The sequence below is a fragment of the Puma concolor genome, chromosome A2, assembly GCF_028749965.1.
Source record: "Puma concolor isolate L17-30 chromosome A2, mPumCon1.1.hap2, whole genome shotgun sequence".
Classification (NCBI taxonomy): domain Eukaryota; kingdom Metazoa; phylum Chordata; class Mammalia; order Carnivora; family Felidae; genus Puma; species Puma concolor.
Window position 1 is genome coordinate 95,848,699 of NC_141668.1, and position 20,824 is coordinate 95,869,522.

The window sequence follows — 20,824 nt, forward strand, 5'->3', positions numbered from 1 at the left end:
TTTTGTTTGGGGAATCATTGTATTCTCCTACTTTTCTTGGAATCGGCATCCTAGCCAGAGCTGCCAGAATAATTCTAAGTGGGTTTAACCTTACAACAGGAGCACAGTGAGACTAAACTCAATGTGTTGTATAAAGACAAAACCATCCCTTAAAGAAAGAGACAGAATGGCTGTTGCCAGGCCAGAAGTAAGGGGAAGATGATGGGCTGTTTCCGTCCTGGTGATCGCTCACACCAGCTCCTTCGCTCTCCGGGGCTCTTTGTTCAATGCTGGTGTTAACAAAATCCTCTTGACCAAAAAGTGCTGAGGTTACACAAATATTTGGCAAAGAATTGTCTCTGCTGATGGATTGGAGATGCCGAGAAAGTCACCGATTTACCACGTTGACAGATTTCCTCTTCTTAAAGATATGAGCAACAAAATTACTTGTCAATCTGACATCTGCAAACACATTCTCCGTCGCAGGGTTTAACGGCGTGTCATAGACAATTACGACATGTGGCCCATCAGACGACTTGTCTGGGTGCCCGGGGCTTCTGTGATTCCACCCTCAGCTGCTGCTGATGACACTACATGCGGGCAGCGAATAAATTCAGGGCATGTTACCCTCCATCAGTTCAAATCCATCCCTACTGAGTACCTCAGCCAACCTGAAGTCCATAAGGGCACGGTAATGTAACGCGGTGACCCTGAATTGCTGAGATTTGCTACAGTCCCAAGATCATCTTTATGATGGCTAAAGTCAGAATTGTGGCTAAATTAACAACAGTCACTGTTGTGTGTAAGCCACCCCAATTTTTATGGAAACAGGGATACATGTGCTGTTTTATACCAGTGGCCATCTTAACGATATTTTTTAGGTGGTCTTGTGACACAGGCTTTATTCTCAGTTTTGGTGTATGCTCCCAACTCCTCTAAGGAGAAAGCCAAGGGGACATGAGCAGCAACCACCAAATAAGTCCCCTGTCAGAGAGGGCAGAACTCCTTTAGGTTGAAAGTTATCATTCCAGTACCAGTAAGGGCCTCGGCCTGGTTAGAGCATTCATCAGAGATGAGTCATTACTGTGAGAGCAGGGGCAAAGACATCGGGGATCATCGCAAACGATGCCTGAGCTGTTTGCTGTGGGATTGATGGGGCAAGAACTTCACTCACAAATTTCTAATGTTGCAACCTAGGCATAAAGTAGGCCACGCTTTTTGAATTGAGGTGGAAGTCTACGAATCCAGCCACCCCCACGTCAAGGATTCATGGGGGCATTTTGTGTCGCACTTGGACACCTACGATAGCAGCGTAGCAACTGATCTGTGGTCCGTAGTCTCTCGCCACTTCAGTCCATTCTCTCCACGCCTTTGTGTTCCTCCCCACCCTTCAAAAACCATCACTGAAGCCCCTGACCCAGGAATTGGACCCTTCCCTGGCAACCTGTCCCTGCTCCACTGTTTCAACCCTCTTGCTTGAAAACTAGTCAATGCCTCATCCCCCATGTTTCTCACCTCCAGCTGGTCTCTTGTTTGGAGTAGGTTCTCCACTTTGCCAAATCCCACCCAACCCTCAAGACTCTGCCCCACCCCCAATTTCTTCCATCATGTCTTCCTGACCACTCCCATCGTTCTTCCTCTGATATCACTCATTCATTCCTAATAGTTCTTTGAGCACCCACCAGAAGGATATATAGATACTTTTTTAAAATATTTTTTATGTTTATTTTTATTTTTGAGAGAGAGAGAGACGGAGACAGAGCGTGAGTAGGGGAGGGGCAGAGAGACAGAGGGAGACGTAGAATCTGAAGCAGGTTCCAGGCCCCGAGCTGTCAGCGCAGAGCCCAATTCGGGGCTCGAACTCACGAACCGTGAGATCAATGACCTGAGCCAAAGTCAGACGCTTAACGGACTGAGCCACCCAGGTGCCCCAAGAGATTCTTTTTTCTCTTACTTTATTGATTTATTTTGAGAGAGAGAGAAAGAGAGAGCTCAGGGAGGGACAGAGAAAGAGGGAAACAGAGAATCCCAAGCAGGCTCCATGCTGTCAGCGCAGAGCCCAACTCACGGCTTGAACTCATGAACAGTGAGATTATGACCTGAGCCAAAATCAAGAGTCAGATGCTTCACCGACTGAGCCACCCAGGTGCCCCCTGGATACAGAGATTCTTATTGGATAGTCCCTGCCACTTTGTGGCACATATCATTTCTCTGTCGAATTGTTAGAATCTTGGCATGTGATGTACCCATCTTCTTGCTTCCTCCTCTGCCCCCAACTGTATCTTCTTGGTGTCCTCCATGGTGTATGACACCACACTCTAGGTAGAGAAGGGTCTGCACCCATTAGTTTGCTCCACCAGAGTCTTCAGCATCTGCTAGGAGAGCTGGAAGTTCTCTTGTGCAACTGATGCCTTGCTCAGGAGTCACAACCTGCTGGCCTCGTTGGCTCAGTGACACATCCTTCCATCAGGAAATCCTTAGCACTGGGAGCCAGAAGCTCAAACTCGAAAGGCTGGTCTTAGGGCCTCGCATGTCTCAGAAGCATCCTCTCTCTCTTTGCCCTCGAGTCAGAGCTCCCCTAACACCAAACATCAGTTTTAATTTCCAGATTCACTTGGAATACATGCAGATATGGATATTTCCCTTGACTAGCAAAAGGCCTTTAATTTAAAGTACAATTTCCACAAGTAAAATCGCCAGTTTTGGGCAAGGGCCAAAAGCCTCACACCATGGCTGCTTAGGCGTCTCTGGCTTCCTTATGGAGATCTCTCTGGAGTCAGGATCCCAGGTGGCATCTGGGTGAGATCTGTGGAAACGCCAAGAAGAATCAGAGCCAACCCAAGCAGAATAGGCACGTCTGGGAATTTTTAGACAACACAGTGTGTGATCCTCTCTACCCACCATGAGTGGGAGATAGTTAAAATCAGCATGTGGTAGTGCACTGGGGAATATTAGAAAACTCGCCACGACGGGGCGCCTGGGTGGCTCAGTTGGTTAAGCGTCTGACTCTTGATTTCGGCTCAGGTCATGATCTCACGGTTAGTGGGTTGGAGCCCCTCAGAGGGCTCTGTGCTGACAGTGTGGTGCCTGCTTGGGATTCTCTCTCTCCCCCTCCCCTGCTCATGTGCTCTCTCTCTCTCTCTCTCTCTCTCTCTTTCAAAATAAATAAACTTAGGGAAAGACTCCCACAATGCACTGCCAAGTTTTTGACATGCTGAGATGGTCGCCCCAGCACCCCTGCAAGGGGAACAAAAACTAGAAACCCATGGCTTCACAGAACGCTGCCCACCCCCGCCCCCCACCTGGCAGCCAAACCCTCCTTATTAAAGGTCCTGGCAGTCATGCAGTTCCAGATCCCTCTGGCTCGGCCACTAGTGTGCCCTACCCTCAGCAAGTGATGCTGGGGCTCACGAGAGAGAGGAGCCGGTGGGGAGGAGACGCCAGTGACACCATGTTTTAGTAATGTCGAACACAGTACTGGGAGCGAGGCTGCACTCAGGGGAAAGGCTGGGGGAGTCGTTTGCATTCGCCTTTCTTCTTTCCACCAGGAAAGCAGGCAAAGCGGCTCATTACCACGAGGCGAGCACAGACTGGTGTCAATCTTCTCGGGGCACAATGCCTCCCAGCCTCTGTGTGCTCTGCAGCTGTCAGGTGCCGCACCTCGCTCCCAAGCCTTCTCCCGGCTTAGACGCACACTGGCTCCTCAACACGGTGACATCCTGCCTAAAATAGAACCCACAGCCCTGCCCCCTGAATGCATCCGGCTTCCACAGGACTTCCAGCGAGGCTGATCCCGTAGGGTGGGGCTTCTCAGGCCTAAGACACGGGGAAGCCAGAGGGGACAGGTGAGCGCAGGTGCGGGACAGGGGGCCTGCTCCCCAGGCCTCCCCACACTGCCCGTAGGGTCAGAGGAACAGCCTGTGAATCCTGAGCTGCTCAGAGCAAGACCACTCATCAAGAAGGCACTTATGTGCTCTAAAGGACTGATGCGGACCTGACCTTGCAGCGCTGATAGGGCGCGTTCAGGGCCATGCTGCGGGCGGGACGTTGCAGGTACACTCAGTGAGACTCTGGAGCTGCAGGCTCCCCAGGGACCTGCGCACCGCTCTCGCTCTCGAAGTACCTACTGGATCTTCACTGGCAGTAAGACAACTGCCACCGATACTTAGGATTCACACAGCGGCTCCGGTGGTGCTGCTCCACGGGGGCTTTGGTGGTGGGAACAACGGCCAGTGGGGAGGGGCAGTTTCTCCGTCATCATCTCGGTCACTGAACGGTGCGGGCTTGCGGCTCTTCCAGGGTCCTCGCTGCATCCGGGATCCCGAAGGTAGCTGAGTCTAGACACCATTCATTCCGAAGACATTTACTGAGAACCTATGTCCGAAGCCCTCTTGGAGTACAGTGTGGGCAGGAAACAGAATCATTTATAAACTCAGACCACAGGCAGCCTATTGCCTGGAGGAAAATTGCAAACGGGACACAGTGCCCTCCCTGACAAGCGGGTCCCCTCCCGTGTCCTCCATGTGGTGGGCGCCAGGTGACATAATGGCAGACCAAGCATCCGGGGGTCAGCCAGACCTGGACTCCAGCTCTGTCACTTACAAACTCTTCCATCAGGTGACAGGTAGCCTCCGTGGTCTTATCCACTTAAAGGGGGTGGGACTGACGCCCACTTCGTAGCTGTTGTAAGAATGTGAAATGAATGAAACCATATACATGAGAGCACTTCCTGGGACAGTATTATTAATATGTCCTGGTGGCCCCCAGGCCACGTTACCACAGTTCACATCTGGGAGGGGACCCTGGAAGGTGACTCAAAAGATCCTGTGCTGTGCAGGAGGAAGCATCCAACCGCCAGTCCCGTGACTCCCCCAGGAGAGTCCATAAGCTGGGGAAACATCGATCATATTTTCGTTTTGCAAGGATTAAATTTGTCCCTAGCAACACACAACTGTGATCTACGTTTCCAGGCCTCACAGACGCGCTGCACATTTGCTGCCCTGCCCGCTGCTCCCTTTGTCCTTAGCACAGTGACTGGGTCCAGCCGGGCCCCTCCTGCTGGACACTCCACACCATCCCTTCACTGAAGCCAGAAGCTACCAGATGCAACAAGAAACCTCTGCCACCGGCCACCGGAGCCTTGATCCTCTAACCCTGAGGACCCAGTGTCAAACCCATTGTTTCAAATGCACGTTTTCAAAATTTCTGTCCTCAGTTGTCATGTCAACTCTATTTTAAGAGTTTCAAACATTTGTTTATGATTCCAGTTCTCTCAAGCCCTCAGAAAGCTGAGGCTCTTGGACTGAGCTGGTAGGTGGCACAGCTGGCAATGGAATCCTGTCTCCCTGACCCCAGAACCTGGGCTCTTGACCACCATGAGCACCAAGATGCCGACGCCCCAGTTCCGGTTGGGATGTCAGGGACTTTGAGCAAGGAGCAGGGTGTTGGTAGAATAGGGGAGAGTGAGGCAGAGGAAAGGGTGTGTGTTTGAGGTGCTCCTGTGGGTTAGGGAATGTGGCTCCCCAGTCAGACGAGGGCCTTTGTTGCCATGAGATGTCCATCTTCTCTCTGGTTCTAAGACAAAGTAGACATCTTGCTGTCCCTGGCAGAAATCCCAGGTTTATGCCCTCACTGCGGCTTGATTTTACTTTTAATAAGATGCTTCCCCCTTCCTTCCCATGCACTTGACTCGTGTGCTCATCCCTCCCGCAGACGCTCATGCCCTGCGCTGGCTTCCCTACCCACATCTCCAGATGTGTTCACAGTCTCTGAATTCGCTCTTGGGAGCCACCTGCAGAAAGCAGGGCGTGAATCATCTTCAGTTGCATGCACAGACTCAGGACAGAGCCCAGCGCCTCACCTTTGGGCCTGTCTCTTGCAGATTATTGGGACCATACCTCTGATGCCGAATCCGGGGCCATCTAGCCAAGCAGCGAGTGGCACTCAAGGCCTGCAAGTGCAGCCCATCACCCCCCAGCTCCTGACCAACGCCCAGGGCCAGATCATTGCCACGGTCATCGGGAACCAGATCCTGCCAGTGATCAACACCCAGGGCATCACGCTCTCACCCATCAAGCCCGGCCAGCAGGTAACCGCTCCACATCTCCTTCCCACTCATCCTCTGTTTGGTCTCAGTCAATGGAAGAGTCATTTTTAAATCACAAAATATGGAATCCCTGATCCTACCATCTCAATGATTTTAAAAGGCAAGGCACTCTTTTTTCATCCTTAGTGAATATGGGTAAGGACTAAGTAGCTCTCTAATCTGAAAATACAAATCTGTTAAATTATAAACAGAGACAGTGGCCTAAAATTCAATAGGGATGTGTTCTTGCTTCGACATTTTGTGATACGTAATTTTCAGACAGTTTTTAAAAGGGGTCAAGAAGGAGCCAAGACCATTTATGTCCTAACGGTAAATGAAAAAAAAAAAAAAATCACTCCATCGTGCACTAAAGCAGAGAACGTCCTGTAACAGGACAGGTGTGTACAACACACAGAAGTGGGAGTGACACACAGCTTTGTCCAAAGAGTTTTGAGTTCTCACAGAGAAAATGGTTTGGGGACTGACTATCGATGGACAAAGACGGAGTAGGAGTTAACCAGGTAAATAATGGGATCACAACATTCCAGGCCATGGGAGCAGCAGGCCCAAAGTCAGGGAAAGATGAAGGAGGATAGAGGTTGGGAGACAGAAGAAAGGCTCATGTGATTGGAGCGCAGGGGCAGGCTGAGGGCAGTCATGGAAAGGGCTCCATGATCAAGCTGAAAAGGATGGTCTTTGTCTCTGTGTGATCTTGAACACATCACGCACCGTCGTTGTGCCCCCGTTTCCTCATCTGTAAAATGGGCATAACCGGTCCCTATCTCACAGAGCATTTTGTGAGGACTAAATGAATCAACATAGTGGTTAGTGCCTGGCCCACCATGAGCACTTACATAGTCACGAGGATGGTGATGATCATTTACCCTGCAGCCCCGGGAATCTGTCCAAGGTGTTTAAAGAGAGGAATGATATGCTCAGCTTTATTTTTCAAGAAGACAATTCTGGTAGCAGATGGAGGTTGAGCCGTAGTGATGAAATGTCTATTGCAAACAAGCCACTTAGGAGGCGACAGCAAAACACAAAGAAGAATTTATGAAAGCACGTACTGGTAGCTGAAATAAGGGTCTGGATTATAGTAGCGCCCGGGACAGCATCTGAGAGTCACGAGTGCATACATTGTAGCTGAAAACAAATCCAACATCCAGAGAAACCATGACAAGAGAAGGAAGATCAGGAGAGCATGAGGGGCAAGAGAAGAAAGAAAGACAAAGCAAAGGAGTCACTTTGGGAGACATCAGCTTTTAAGGTAGGGAAGATGGAGGGAGAGGTAGAAAAGGTGGCTTTTTCAGAAGCAGGAGAGGAATCCGAGCGTAACAATCTAGCATCCAAGAGTGTTCAAAAAGTAGGCAGTGGTCGCAGTGTGGAATGCTACAGGGATGAAATCAGGCAAAGCAACGGAGATACCTTAATCCCTCTGTATCTTTGTTGTACCATTTTAAAGTCTGAATCCACTCTATTTGAAACATTTTGAAACAAGCAGCTGGGGGAGTGAAGAAGCACAAGTTGGGCAAGGCTAAGATCCAGATGTGCAGTTGGAGGATGCGCTAACAAAAGAAAGGTGGTGGGAGGGGAAGACGAATACTCCCAGTGGGTGCAAGGCTGAGTAGATGGCCTTAGGAGTTGTTGGAAAACCGTACAATGCAAAGCATCTGGCAAGGAAATAAAATTCAAAGGAAAAAGGAAGAAGAAAGCACTGATAAACTCTTCATCATTCATCTGCAACAAAGTAAAAGTCTCTCTCCAGAGACCTCGGCCATTTGGCTTCTGATCCAACCACGGGTACATCCCATTCTTGGTGGCACTCAAAGGCCATGCTTGGAAAATCCATTTGCTTGTTCAATAAAGATTTTTAAAAATCTGTTGATATGTATATTTATGGACCACCTACTATTTGTCAGGCACCGTACCTGGAAGCTGGGCTGGTCGACATGACAGATAACATGAGCCTTTCCTTCATGGAGTTCATGATCTAGTGAGGAAAATGGACATTCATCAAAGACTCGCACAGATATGTACCTAAGATCCACAGTAAGTGCCATGAGAGAGTAGCAAGGGGATCTATGAGCGTGTCTGGCAAGGAGACCTCGTCCACTGAGGGGCAAACGCCAGGAAAAACCAAGCCAGGTGTGAACTCACTTCCCAGAGACAGAGACTCTGGTCTCATGCCCTTTGGTTCTGCCTCCAAATCTAAATCACTGCCGGGCGGAAGTGGGGACAAGTTTCCCAACCCCCCCTTCTTCCTCAGCTTAATCACAGGCACTGGTACAGTCCCTGCCAAATATATCACTGAGAACTTCCTTCCCTTCTCCCCACTCCCGAGATCTCTCAGCTAGTTTATTTATTTTACGTAACATCTACAAGGTGCCATTGGATCCTCCAGCTTCTACCTAGGTCCCCAGATAAGCCAAGAGCCTCTACATTTTATTGGCTTTTTAAGACCTATTTCTATCTGTTCAAAACTATGCTAAAATTATCTCTAGGGGGAGAAAGGAGATTGGCCTCTTTTCATACAATCTGCTAACAACTATTCCTGTCAGCAAAGCCAAGTTGTAAATTGCCACGAAGGTGATGAATTAATTATAAATCATTAACATTTAATACAAAGTAGCTCTCATCCTCACCTTGGATGTCAGAGGAGAGTGTTTCGGTGATAGACTCTACCAGTTACATACAATTGCGGCCCTAGATTTGAGGCAATGCAGTTTTATTCCAGGAGAAGGACATAGCCAAGAAATGGCAAATGATGGCGCCATTCCTCCACTCCTTGCCCAAAGTAAATGTCGTTGATCCCTTGCCACAGTCCCTCTCATGAGCACAGATGCACCTCAGGAACATTCTCACACCACACCTGTTGGTCCCTAGAGCAAACTTCATTTTCGCTACGGGATCATCTTGTCCTCTGCTGGTCTAACCACCATGACCATCTTCTTCACTGTAGAATTGGAGTCCTAGCCATTGGGAAGAAACAGCCAGGCCCTTGTGTGTGGAGGGGATGCCTTGCAAATCCAATTTGTATCAGTTACAACCAACATCCCAGAGATCCGGACTGTCCTCGACGTACATACACATGCCTCCCTCATGTATGTGCATATGGAGAGAACACATGAGCACAGCTGGAAAAGAGTGACATCCGAACCGTCCAGAATCTCCCCAAGTCACTGCAGGCACTCCCCGGGCAAGTGCCAGTGGTCTAGTCTAGTCCCAGAAAGATCAAGGGAACCAATGGTGAACCTGGTCAGAAATATCAGGAAATGGTAGAAATAAATGCAGGACTACTACTCTTTCTTCTTGGCATCAGCTCTGAAACAATTTGAAACACCTTGGAGCATATAGTAAAGTTAACAAGTTGGGTGAATCGACAGGAGGTGCACTAGTCTGAGTCCTGGATATAAAAGCTGGGATTCTGAGGATAGCGGATCATAAAATGCCCAAGAGTCCAAAAGTAAAAAGCTCAGAGCTCGAGGTATAAGGATAGTGGTCTTCAATTTTTTCTTTAAATATAACCCTTTACATTGAAGAAATATAATACAGACAACCACTAAAAAATAAAGGATTTCTATCATACAGTAGAGAAGTTTCTCAATTTATTTTTTCATGTGATTTATGACAAATGCTTGATCTCACAAGAGCATGGTTCCAACAGTAAAATACGCCATAAATTACAGGAACAGAAAGTTCCCTGACTCAACACTCAGAAGGGAGTTCACTTCAGTGGAGTGAAGCACACAGCCCTTGGACCAGACAACCTGGGGTGATTTGTTTTAACTTAATAAAAATAATTGCATCTTCAATTTCATTCTAACATCTGCCTACCGTTAACTAAAGGAACCTGAAGATCTAAGAGTCGCCCATCAACTGCTCCTGATGATGCTTTATTCCAATGATAAAAGATTGAGACCCTGCAAAGTGACCATCTGAAATGCAAACAAAATATTTTAAAAAAATATACCAAGATTCGATAGCCCTACATATAACTTTCACAGAATCACATCAGAGATTCTTGGGGAGCAGTTCAAGAGAATAAAATTCAGAAAAAGACTAGATAAAAGAAGAGACAGAAAGATGGAAGTATGTTTCTGTGCATAAAAAAAAAAAAAAGAAAAGAAACTACTTACTACAAATATTTGGTGGAGCTTGAAAGTAACCTTTTGTTCCCTCCATGGGACCCTGCAGCGCTGGTGAATTATGGTAAACTCTCCCACCAAAGGGAGAGTGTCCCAGATCCCCCAGGTTGCCCTTCCTACCCTGTGACCGTGAACTCATAACTTCTCCATAAGCAGCACAGACGTCATTTTTGTGTATATTTATTCTTCCCTTGACTAAATTCCAGCAGAAGGTAGTGGGAGACATTTGAAAGGAAAAAAAAATGTTGCAATTTGGAAAATCAAAGCGGGGAAATTTTCCAGAAATTAAATGCCATAGCTATAATGCTTGGAGACTGCCATCTATGAAAACACTCAATTTCTCCTCAAAAAGTAATCTTGGTGTTAACAGGAAACCAAAAGAAAGTAATTCATTTAAATTGACTCCCTGAGGCGCTTGGGTGGCTCAGTTGGTTAAGCATCCGACTTCAGCTCAGGTCATGATCTCTCAGTTCGAGGGTTCAAGTCCCACGTCGGGCTCTGTGTTGACAGCTCAGAACCTGGAGCCTGCTTTGGATTCTGTGTCTCCCTCTCTCTACACCCCTTCCCTACTCATGCTCTGTCTCTCTCTCAAAAATAAATAAACATAAAAAAAATGTGTTAATAAAAATAAAATAAATTGACTCCCCAGAATGCCATCTGATTATCCAAATCCATCCATTTTTTTCCCCAAGTAAATACAACATGTACTCCCTTACCTGTTTTTGAAAATCAACCACTCTTCTCAGCCCCTGCCTGAATCCGTGGTTCCCAATTTTTTTTTCTTGGAACCACCCAGAATGAGACATAAATGAGGCATTTCCACCTACCAGGGTGGCGTTTTCCTAGATGGATGAAATGCATATCAGTGACTTCAACAAAACAGCCCTTTGACCTTCCAGCCACACAACTGGGCATCTCGTCCTTCTGGTCTCCCCTTGTCACTCCCTGTCAAGCCCAGCCAACAAGCTCTCTGCACATGCTGTGCCCTGGCCTGGAATGCCTTTCCCACCTTCTCCTTCTGGAGAGCTCCAGCCACCATCCTTCCATCCAGGATGCCTCCTTCTTGAAGCTTCCCTGCATTGTTCTCTCAGCTCTGCTTTCCCCCTGCTCTATTCATTTTCATCAGCTGTGCTGTTGTTAGGACTCTGTACCTGAAAGGCAGGAGCCAGAATGGCGGCCTCATTCCAGACTCTGCCCGTGGTGGGTGCTCAGTCAATTGTGTTAGGTTTAATTGCTGCCCAATTAATGGAGTTTTCCTCTCCAGCATCCCAGAGCCATGCTTCCAGAGCGGCCCAGCTCAGGCCCTTCTGTGCCTTTCCAATTCCGTGTGTTCTGTCAGTTTCCAGTATGTTCCATGTTAACGCCTCTAGGCAAGCTTGAGAAGAGCTTCCACACAGCACTGCCTTCTTTATTCATCTCTCTCCGGAATGTCAGCACCTTCCTCTCGCAGCACTCTCTCACCTTATTATCTCAACTACATCTAGTCCCTCATTTGCTGCCCTGCTCTGTCTCTGAAGAGCCCCGGTTGTGTGTCTCAGGCTTGTTTTAGGACCATGGTGGCCTTCCCTGCCTGTGTCTGGATGTCTCCCCTAAATCTTGCCCCCATCCTGCCCTCCACACCTCCTCCCAGCCTCACAGGGCCTGGTGTGAGGGATGCTGCTATCAGCCCTCTTTCTTGAGCCCACTGTACTCAACTCTCTTGCAGACAGGAAGTGTCTGAAGGAGTCTAATACCTGGGCTTCTTCCTGCTTAGGTTAAAGAGCTCTTTCAAGGTCACAGAGAGAACTAGAAGGAAAATCCAGAGAGTCTCCAGGACCCTACCAAAAGGATAGCTCCCTTTTTGCTTTTTTCAAACTTTCCAAAAGATAATTCAAATCTCCACTGAATGTCAGGTTTCAGGCCCTCAAAATGTTTCAAGTTAGCCTGACCTGATGTAAACCCTAAACCTTCGCACATCTAACACCGGAGCTCCTGTGCTACCCACAGTAGAGTGAGCTCCTCAGTAACACTCAGGCATACATTACATCCTCCTCGTTCTTGAAGGTTCTTACTAAATCTGGGCTCTGGCTTCTCTTCTCTGGACATAATAAATCCACTTCCTTTACCCTTTTTCGAAGAGAAGCTCCTTCCAAAACCTCTTGTGGTCCCCCAACCATCAGCTTCACCTGGAAACTTGTTAGAAATGCAAATTCCTGAGCCCCATCCCAGACCGAATGCATCAGACACTCTGGGCGAGGGTGGGGGCGCATGATCTGTGTTTTAACAGCCCTTCCAGGTGATTCTGACAAAAGCTAAATCTTGAGACCCACTGACTTAATTTCTCTTCAAACTATTATAAGGTACACAGCACACACTTGGAAAAATGCCAACCAGCACGGGGAGGGAGAATCATGATGTCCCCCTACATGCTCTCGCTTCTGCCGGAACCCTTGGGGTTCTGTTCACGTTCTCATTGTACCACATGGGGATTTAGCCTGTGGTTCATTATGGCTCCCTCCCATTTGTAAAAGGCCAGACCTGCTCCATTTTGCCTTGGCGTAATTGGAGAGATTTTCTCTCCCCCAAGTTAATCTCTATTTAATCCCATTTGAATTTTACTGTTTATATGCATTCATTTTTCCAACTTGTCTAGCACATTCTACACTTCATTCCATTTTCCAAGACACTTGTCACCTCCACTTATTTTTATGGCAATTGTGGATTTAATTAGAAGGTGCTTTATTCCAGGAACTAAAACGTTATGGAGGATAGACTGTGCGACACATGGAAGCTATATGGGGACCAGTGGCACAGAAAACAACAAAGTCTGGGAAACGTGCTCACACTTGAATTTACTTTTGCTGAATACATTAAACACCCAGCAATTCCAACCAACACAAACAAACCCACAAAGGCCGCCTCTGAAAGGCAACAGGAATCCTGTTCTTTCCTGTGTGTCATTTCCTGTGCAAGATGGACGTTCCTTCCTCATTCCCCGGGTAATGCAAAGCCCCGGGCTAATATCAACTGCCCCCTTCCCTCTCCTTTTTTGTTGAGTCTGTGCTCTCAGCCTGTACGAGACCGCTTGGGCTGCCATAACAAAGGGCCACAGAGAGAGAGGGTGAAATTTATGGTCTCACGGTTCTGGAAGCTAGAAGCCCAAGGTCACTGTGTCAACACAGATGCCTTCTCCTGAGGCCTCTCTCCTTGGCTTGCAGGTGTCCTTTAGCATCCTGTGTCCTCACATGGGCTTCCCTCTATACCAGTCTGTGTCCTAATCTCTTCTTTTAAGGACACCAGTCACACTGGATGAAGCCCCACCTTACTGACCTCATTTTAAGTTAATTACCTCGTTGAAGAACTGATGTCCAATTATAGTCACATTCTGAGATACTGGAGGTTAGGACTTTAGCACATGAATTTGGGGTGGGACACATTTCAGCCCATAACACAGCCTACTTACATCTGACTTACATACAGCTCAATAAAAGGCAAGAAAGTGATTATTGGAACTTAGATGGAAATAAATTCCAGCCCCTTTAGGCAGTGAAGTGAGGGTAAAGTGAATATATAGAAAATATGGTCAGATGAACATGATACTGACTGAGTAAAGTAACTTTCGGGTACTACAGATAAGCGGGACTGATCAGGCAAAGGACAGTCTGTAGGCAACTCCACTTGAGATGTGTCCCAACTACACCAAAATCATCATGCTCTCGCCACCTGTGACTACCATGTTTCCTTTAAAAATATGACATTTTAAATACTTCGGGACCTGTAGAAAAGAATCCTGAACTCAAAAAATACTTACATTGTCATATTGAACAAAACAGATATGTTCAAGATGATAGATCACCATCTACATTTGCGCCGATCAGCTCTCCCGGTGTGGCTCACCGTAACCAATTTGAGCACATCTCATTTGCTTCCACGCCGCCCAGTTAGAGCTGCCTGCCGTCTCCCTGACTCATCGCTGTCTACAGTGGTAGACAGGAGTAGGGTGGCCGCGTGCCTACAGGAAGGAGGGCTGGCGCCTGGGTCAGACTTCCTTGGCTTCAAAGCCCGCTTATACCTGCCGTATGACCCCAGGTAGGCCATGCGGCCTTTTTAAGTCTGTTGCTTCTTCTGTAATGACAACACCGATACCGAATGAAGAGGGCTAATGCCAAGATTTAAAAGTATATGCAAAGACACATGGGAAGTATCCCATAAATGGTAGCCATATGGTATCCATATAGTCAGACTCTCAAGAGCAAGACAATAGAACCAAACATTGGCCTTCATAAAAGCTTCTTACGTTTCCCTTTCTCTCCAGGAAGGGAAAGGAATCGTTTTTCCTTCAGGCTTCTAGCTTGTCCCTAATTCCCTGCACTTTCTTTTGGGAAACTATTCCAATGTTTTTTTTTTAAACGATTCCAATTTTTATGGCCAGTCATGTTTGAGGCATTTATACACCTATTTCTTTTGCCAATTATGCGCTACAAGTAATGCATGATTTTCAGATTTAAGTCAGTGTCTGAAAAACAACATCATTAAATCTCATTAAATAACATTTTTCTAATGCTGCCTATGTAAAGTCTATTAAAGTTTTATATTGAATCCCAGAGTTGTTTCAGGAAGTGGCTTAAATCTCTGCTTTCCCTTTTCTTATTTGATACATATAGTTTAACCACAATATTTCTAAAGATTAATGCATCAAAATCACTAAACTAAGAATATCACAGATAAGGTTATTTTTTGGTCACTTACCTGGAAGAATTACAATTTTAGAGATGGGAAGTAACAGAAGTGGTCCCTCTACCATCCTCTTTTTCTGAGGGAAGAAGTTGTAAAAGAGGGTCAATCTCTGGGCTCATTTTGGCATGTACAAAAGGCTAGCCTATCTGGACTTACAGGTGATTCTAATTTTTTTTTAATGTGTATTTATTTTTGAGAGAGAGAGAGAGAGAGAGGGAGCAGGGGAGGGGCAGAGAGAGGACACAGAATCTAAAGCAGGCTCCAGGCTCTGAGCTGTCAGCACAGAGCCCAACACGGGGCTCGAACCCATGAATGATGAGGTTGTGATCCGAGCCGAAGTCGGACGCTTAACCGACTGAGCCACCCAGGAGCCCCATGGGCTTACAAGTGATTCTAGAATTAGATACATGTTTACACTGGCCACTGGAATGAGATATGTGGGTTCCATTAAAGACGCTACTGCTTATATAATCTTGATTCTTGACAAGTAAGAACTTTTCAGGATTTTTATTAGTTTTTCCATACTGTCTGGTTGAACTTTGGAGGGAAAACAGAACCCCGGTGTCTTTTAAAAGTGCTTATTTACTTTGGAAGAAATATATCTTTGTTAGATTCTTAAATATCTTAGATTCATCTCATTCTCTGTGTGGACATAGAACGAGCTCTTAAAAGAACTATTTAATTTTCTTCCTGAATTTCTTCTTCTGCATAGCTTAATGCATAAGCCCTAGTTTGCTTTTTGATTCCTTCGTGAGATTGCAGCCCACTAATTTTTTTCTCTACTGAGTTGTGCCTGAGAAAGAAAAAATTTAATTGATTATTGTCTTACCCAGTTCCTTGATGGTGCTTTACCACACCCAGGGCCAATAAAATATTGATGGAATGGTAAAGACAGAAGACTATCTCATGATTCAGTGACTCAAAACTGTGAAAAGCTTTTGTCAAGTAACAATATTTGGAAGGACAACTCAATAAGTTAGAAGGGCTAGACTGACATGCAAATATCCATCACATTTTATTAAGCAAATTAAAAATAGATTTCATCTTTAATATGTGTCCCTACAGAATAAAAGTTACTGGATTCAATTGTTGATTATGTGCTCAGCAGATTGGCTAATTACTTTGGGCAGATGCTTGATGCATATTAATTTGGGTTCCATGTCAATTATGACTATCTTTGTTCACAATCCAGTCTCCACTTAGCACAATTCAGTAACAATGAGGATGTTCACTTGAAATGTAACTGCAAGCAATTCTGATGGGAGACAGAATGGCATCGTGGAAAGAGCCATGAGCTATGAGTGATAGCCTGGATTCTAATGTGTTCCAGACCCCATGATCTTGGGCCAGGCATTTACTCCTCATCTTCGTGCTAGGCATAGCTGCTGCATAGGGTTGTCATGTGAATCCAGGGAGCCAGAGCATCACCATGAGGGACGAGAAGGGGAAATAGCTCTTTATGCACATGTCCAAAGTAGCACCTTAATAACAGTTCTTTGAAGGTAAAACATTAGCTGATGGTTACAAACACATTAGGGGATTTAAAAGACTGACGAATCCCAAGCGTTGGCAAGGATATAGAGCAGCTGGAATTTTCATATATTGCTTGTGGGAATATGACGTGCTACAACCATTGGAAATCAGGTTGGTGCTTTCTTTAAAAAGTTCAACATGTATGTATAGTATGAGGCGATACTTTCATAGTTCCACTCCTAGGTATTTACATAAGAGAAACGAAAACACAAGTATGCACAAAGACTTGTACATAAATGTTTATGACCGCTTTATTCATAATAGCCCCAAACTGGCAACAACACAAATGTCCATCCACAGATGAATGGATAAAGAACTTGTGGCAGAGACATCCATATAAATATAGATACATACACTACCAATATATACTATACCTACTACTCGGTGATAAGAAGAGACAATGCTGCTGACACATGCAATGAAATGAACCTTAAAAACAGTATCCAAGCAAAAAAAGCCAGGTTAAAAAAAAAAAGGGTACATACTGCATGATCCCATTTTTAGAATCATGCCAAATGAGTCCGTTGTGACAGAAAGTGGGACAGTGGTTGTCTAGAACTGGGCACTGGGGGGAAACTGATTGTAAAGGGGATTAGGGAACTTTACGGAATGATGGGATGGAAGGTTCTATATCTTGATGTGATGGTGGTTTTATAGATGTACCTATTTGATAAAACTCATCAAGCTGTATGCTTGAAATGGGCATACTTCATCATGTATAAATTAGATCTTGATAAAATTGAATGAAAAACTGAATGCATACACACACACACACACACACACACAGGGAAAGCAGTGACAAATGTCAATCTGAAATGTCCCAGGCTGGCTATCAGATACTGAGAAGGCGGTCAAAGATTGGGGCCTGACTTGATTCTACTCCCAGCCTGACTTCCTTTTATAAAAACTCTGCTACACTTCTGTGCGTGTGATGATGGCCATGAAGGCAGTTTGTAAACCAAGAAGTGCTATCTCCCGTCACAAAGAGGGCAGTGGCTGAGGCTGATGGTGCACCTGTCTAGGATCTTGAGCTGCCCTGAGTGTCTGCTTTCTGGGAGGCAACACCCGCAAGGAGAGAGACCCCTCCTGGGTCTCCAAGGGGACCTGGTACCTGCAATCATTTCTCTTTCCTCTAACCTTCCTCTCCTCGGCTGGACTTCTCTCACTGCTCAGAACCACCGGCCTTTGATGAGCTGTAAAGGAGTCATGAATAAATGGACATAAAGACAGCCTTTCTCCAGGCACACTAAATTCTGAAAATTAAGTTAATTCTTGCTTGTGGCCTTGTGACTAAAAGCTTGAGCCCCAGGGTCAGGCTTCATGTGTCCAGATACCAGCTCCTCCACACCTACTGGATGAATGTATAAAAACCCTTTAACCTCTCAGAGCTCCGGCTTCTTTGTCTGCAAAAGAGAGGTCAAAACAACACCCACTTCACAGGCTGATATGAGCAAGGGCATGAAAGTCCTTAACACAGGGTGGCATGGAGTAAGAAAGTGACAACTGAAAGCTACAAATATTACTAGATATTTTTGTCCTGGCCGCCCTAGCTTCTCTCAGTTTCCTATAGGACATCAGAGAACGTTTTTCCCAGCCAGACTCTTTGATCCGGGGGAGCAGAAAGTCCCCGTAGTCAGTTCACACTCAGCCTAAATGGGAACTTTCCTAAAAATACCAGTTACGTAAGACAAAATGGTTGAGCGCAGCCACACCTTTAAGACCAAGTTCCACACTCCGAGGTCATTGCGAGCATTGTATTTCATCCGTACATACTTGAGAAAGAAACCTGTCAAGTGCTCTGTAATTGTGTGAACAGGCAAAAAGAGTCCAGCCACATGCCTTGGTCGAGAAATGTAGAAAATTGGGTGCTCCAGCAAGCCAAGTAGGGAATTAATAATATATTTAGGATTACTAATAAAATGCCTGTCAAGCAAGCAGCAACATATTATATACAAAAAAAAAAAAAAAAAATCCTGCCTGTTGTGTGGAGTTTACACTGTTCCTGAGAAGTATATATTCTTGGAAATAACAATGATTCAACCCCAGACGAAACTTCTGTTCCCTGGCATTTCCACCCCCCCTGATTTTTCACTCATGTGTGTATTTTTTTTACATCCCCCCCCCCTCCCATGTAGCTCCACCAACCCTCCCAGACGTCAGTGGGTCAAGCAGCCTCCCAAAGCAGCCTTCTGCACCTGGCTCACAGCCAAGCATCCATGTCTCAAAGCCCAGTCCGGCAGGCTTCCTCTTCTTCCTCCTCATCCTCCTCTTCTTCAGCTTTGAGCGTGGGCCAGTTAGTCAGCAGTAAGTATCCTTTCTGGCTCGGTTAAATCATGGTGGCCTTCTTGTTGCCTATCTGCAATGCCTTCCGTTCTCTCTCTCTCTCTCTCTCTCTCCCCTCCTTCTTTCTCTCTGCCCCCCTCCCTCCCTCCGTCCCTCCCTCTTTCTCTTGCTCTTTCAACATCAAAGAGGAATTTCCTGGCCCTCCTAGGCCAATGCTGGAATACGGTCCATGCCCGGGGCCAGAGGGCTCCCCCAAAGCACACCCACCTCGATGCGCACACGTAGGGGCTGATTTCCACCTCAAGTGCTTTCTGATGTGCTGAGTCAGTCCTGCCACTTCAGAAGGGAGAAACTGATCAGCTTGCAGGGCGTGAGCCACAGAGCTCAGAACTGAAATAACCAACAACAGGCGCTCAGCCAGCAGGTCAAGCTGCTTTTCTGTGTGTTTGAAGTCCCCTGCCATCCTATTTGTAGGTGTCAGAGGAAATAAAAGAGAGCGTGCCTGTGGGCGGGCGGGTGTGTGTGCACACTGAACTGGCTCCAGTGGCATGTGGGGGAAGCTGCATGGACCAGAATCGGATAAGAAATCTCTGAACAACCATTCATAAAATAAAATAAGCCTGCAAGTCGGCTTCCACATATATACATATAATTTTTAGAAATGGTATTTGGCCCCAGGTAAAGACGGCGTATGGATCACATGCAAATCAAAACTTACTAAGATGAAAGGGACCATGGCCCGATTTGATGTTAGATGTTCACCTTTCGTGCAATTTTTACTCATATATTAAAAAATCACAGAATGCACACTTAGATTATAATTCTCCAGGAGCCAAAAATCTAGTAATTATAGGTTTAAAGAGCTGAAGCACTGCATAGACATCTGTGCATAAAATAAGGACACATGTGAGTATCTGTGTTTGGTCAAGTGTCATAAATGACTTGTCATAATAGGAACAGTGGGGATCCTCACATATCATCTGTAATGCAAAGCAAAATAGAGGGTTTCCACGCCCTCCCCATACAAGCAATCCTTCCCCCCAAAAAAGAATATATATATGAATATATGTATGTGTATGCATACGTATATATATATATATTCAATTACATGGATGATTATATGGAGAATTATATGGAGAAGAGAATGAGGAATTATGGGGAGATATTAAAATGCCCAGGAACTTCAGGGGACTAGCCTGGAGGCTCTTGGTCTCAAATATTGGTCAACATCAAACAGAGTTTCGGGGTACACACAGAGTTTACCATCAACCAGTTATTTTTAAATATTTAAATATACAAACACTGTCGTTTGGGCCAGAAACTCCAGTCTTACTTGAATAAAATCATAGATACAATTAATCTAATTATAGCCAGATTTTCCCCAATAAAGACACTCCTCATCACAGTGTTGCCAGACAAGATTTCAGCGTCATTCAAAGTTGATATTCCACCTAAGTTTACGCAAAATACTCTATTTGTAAATAGCATCAAGGTCATAACTTTAGGATAGGCTATTAAGCTTTGGTCCTGAAAGAAAAGGAACTGAGACCAAACATCTTCTAGAGAAGAAATACATTAAATATGATACAGTAAATGGGGCGCCTGGGTGGCGCAGTCGGTTAAGCGTCCGACTTCAGCCAGGTCACGATCTCGCGGTCCGTGAGTTCGAGCCCCGCGTCGGGCTCTGGGCTGATGGCTCAGAGCCTGGAGCCTGTTTCCGATTCTGTGTCTCCCTCTCTCTCTGCCCCTCCCCCGTTCATGCTCTGTCTCTCTCTGTCCCAAAAATAAATAAACGTTGAAAAAAAAAAAAAAATGATACAGTAAAGTACAAACCATCCCGCAAATACAGGATTTTACACAATGTAGACACTCAGTCACGTTAGAAGACTAGAGAGGTGAACGAATGGATGAACACACAGATGAATGGATGACTCTGGATTCTCTCTAGCCACTTGTCTCAAACTGGGAGGGAAAGGATTAGCCTTTTTCAGAAATCAGTAATAGAACTACTTCATGGGACAGATGGAATTTCAGTTGTACAGTTGCCAATGGGACATGTAAGTTCTAGGTGTATAAGTGACCC

At 45.9% G+C, this 20,824-nt stretch overlaps 2 protein-coding genes across 11 annotated transcripts in view; one reads left to right on the forward strand and one right to left on the reverse strand.

Annotated features, from left to right (window-relative positions):
- The window catches only part of POU6F2 (POU class 6 homeobox 2), a 494,159-nt gene that overhangs the window by 460,944 nt on the left and 12,391 nt on the right, over positions 1-20,824 (forward strand). For all 3 annotated transcript variants that reach the window (XM_086697003.1, XM_086697004.1, XM_086697002.1), the window contains 2 exons: positions 5,861-6,067; positions 18,594-18,762. In XM_086697003.1, the coding sequence (XP_086553129.1) occupies positions 5,861-6,067; positions 18,594-18,762 (376 nt within the window). The remainder of the gene's footprint in view (positions 1-5,860; positions 6,068-18,593; positions 18,763-20,824) is intronic.
- Positions 1,736-20,824, reverse strand: part of LOC147583347 (uncharacterized) — a 131,687-nt gene continuing 112,598 nt past the window's right edge. For all 8 annotated transcript variants that reach the window (XR_015248126.1, XR_015248124.1, XR_015248123.1 and 5 more), the window contains one exon: positions 1,736-2,785. The gene's annotated coding sequence lies outside the window, so the exon portion shown is untranslated. The remainder of the gene's footprint in view (positions 2,786-20,824) is intronic.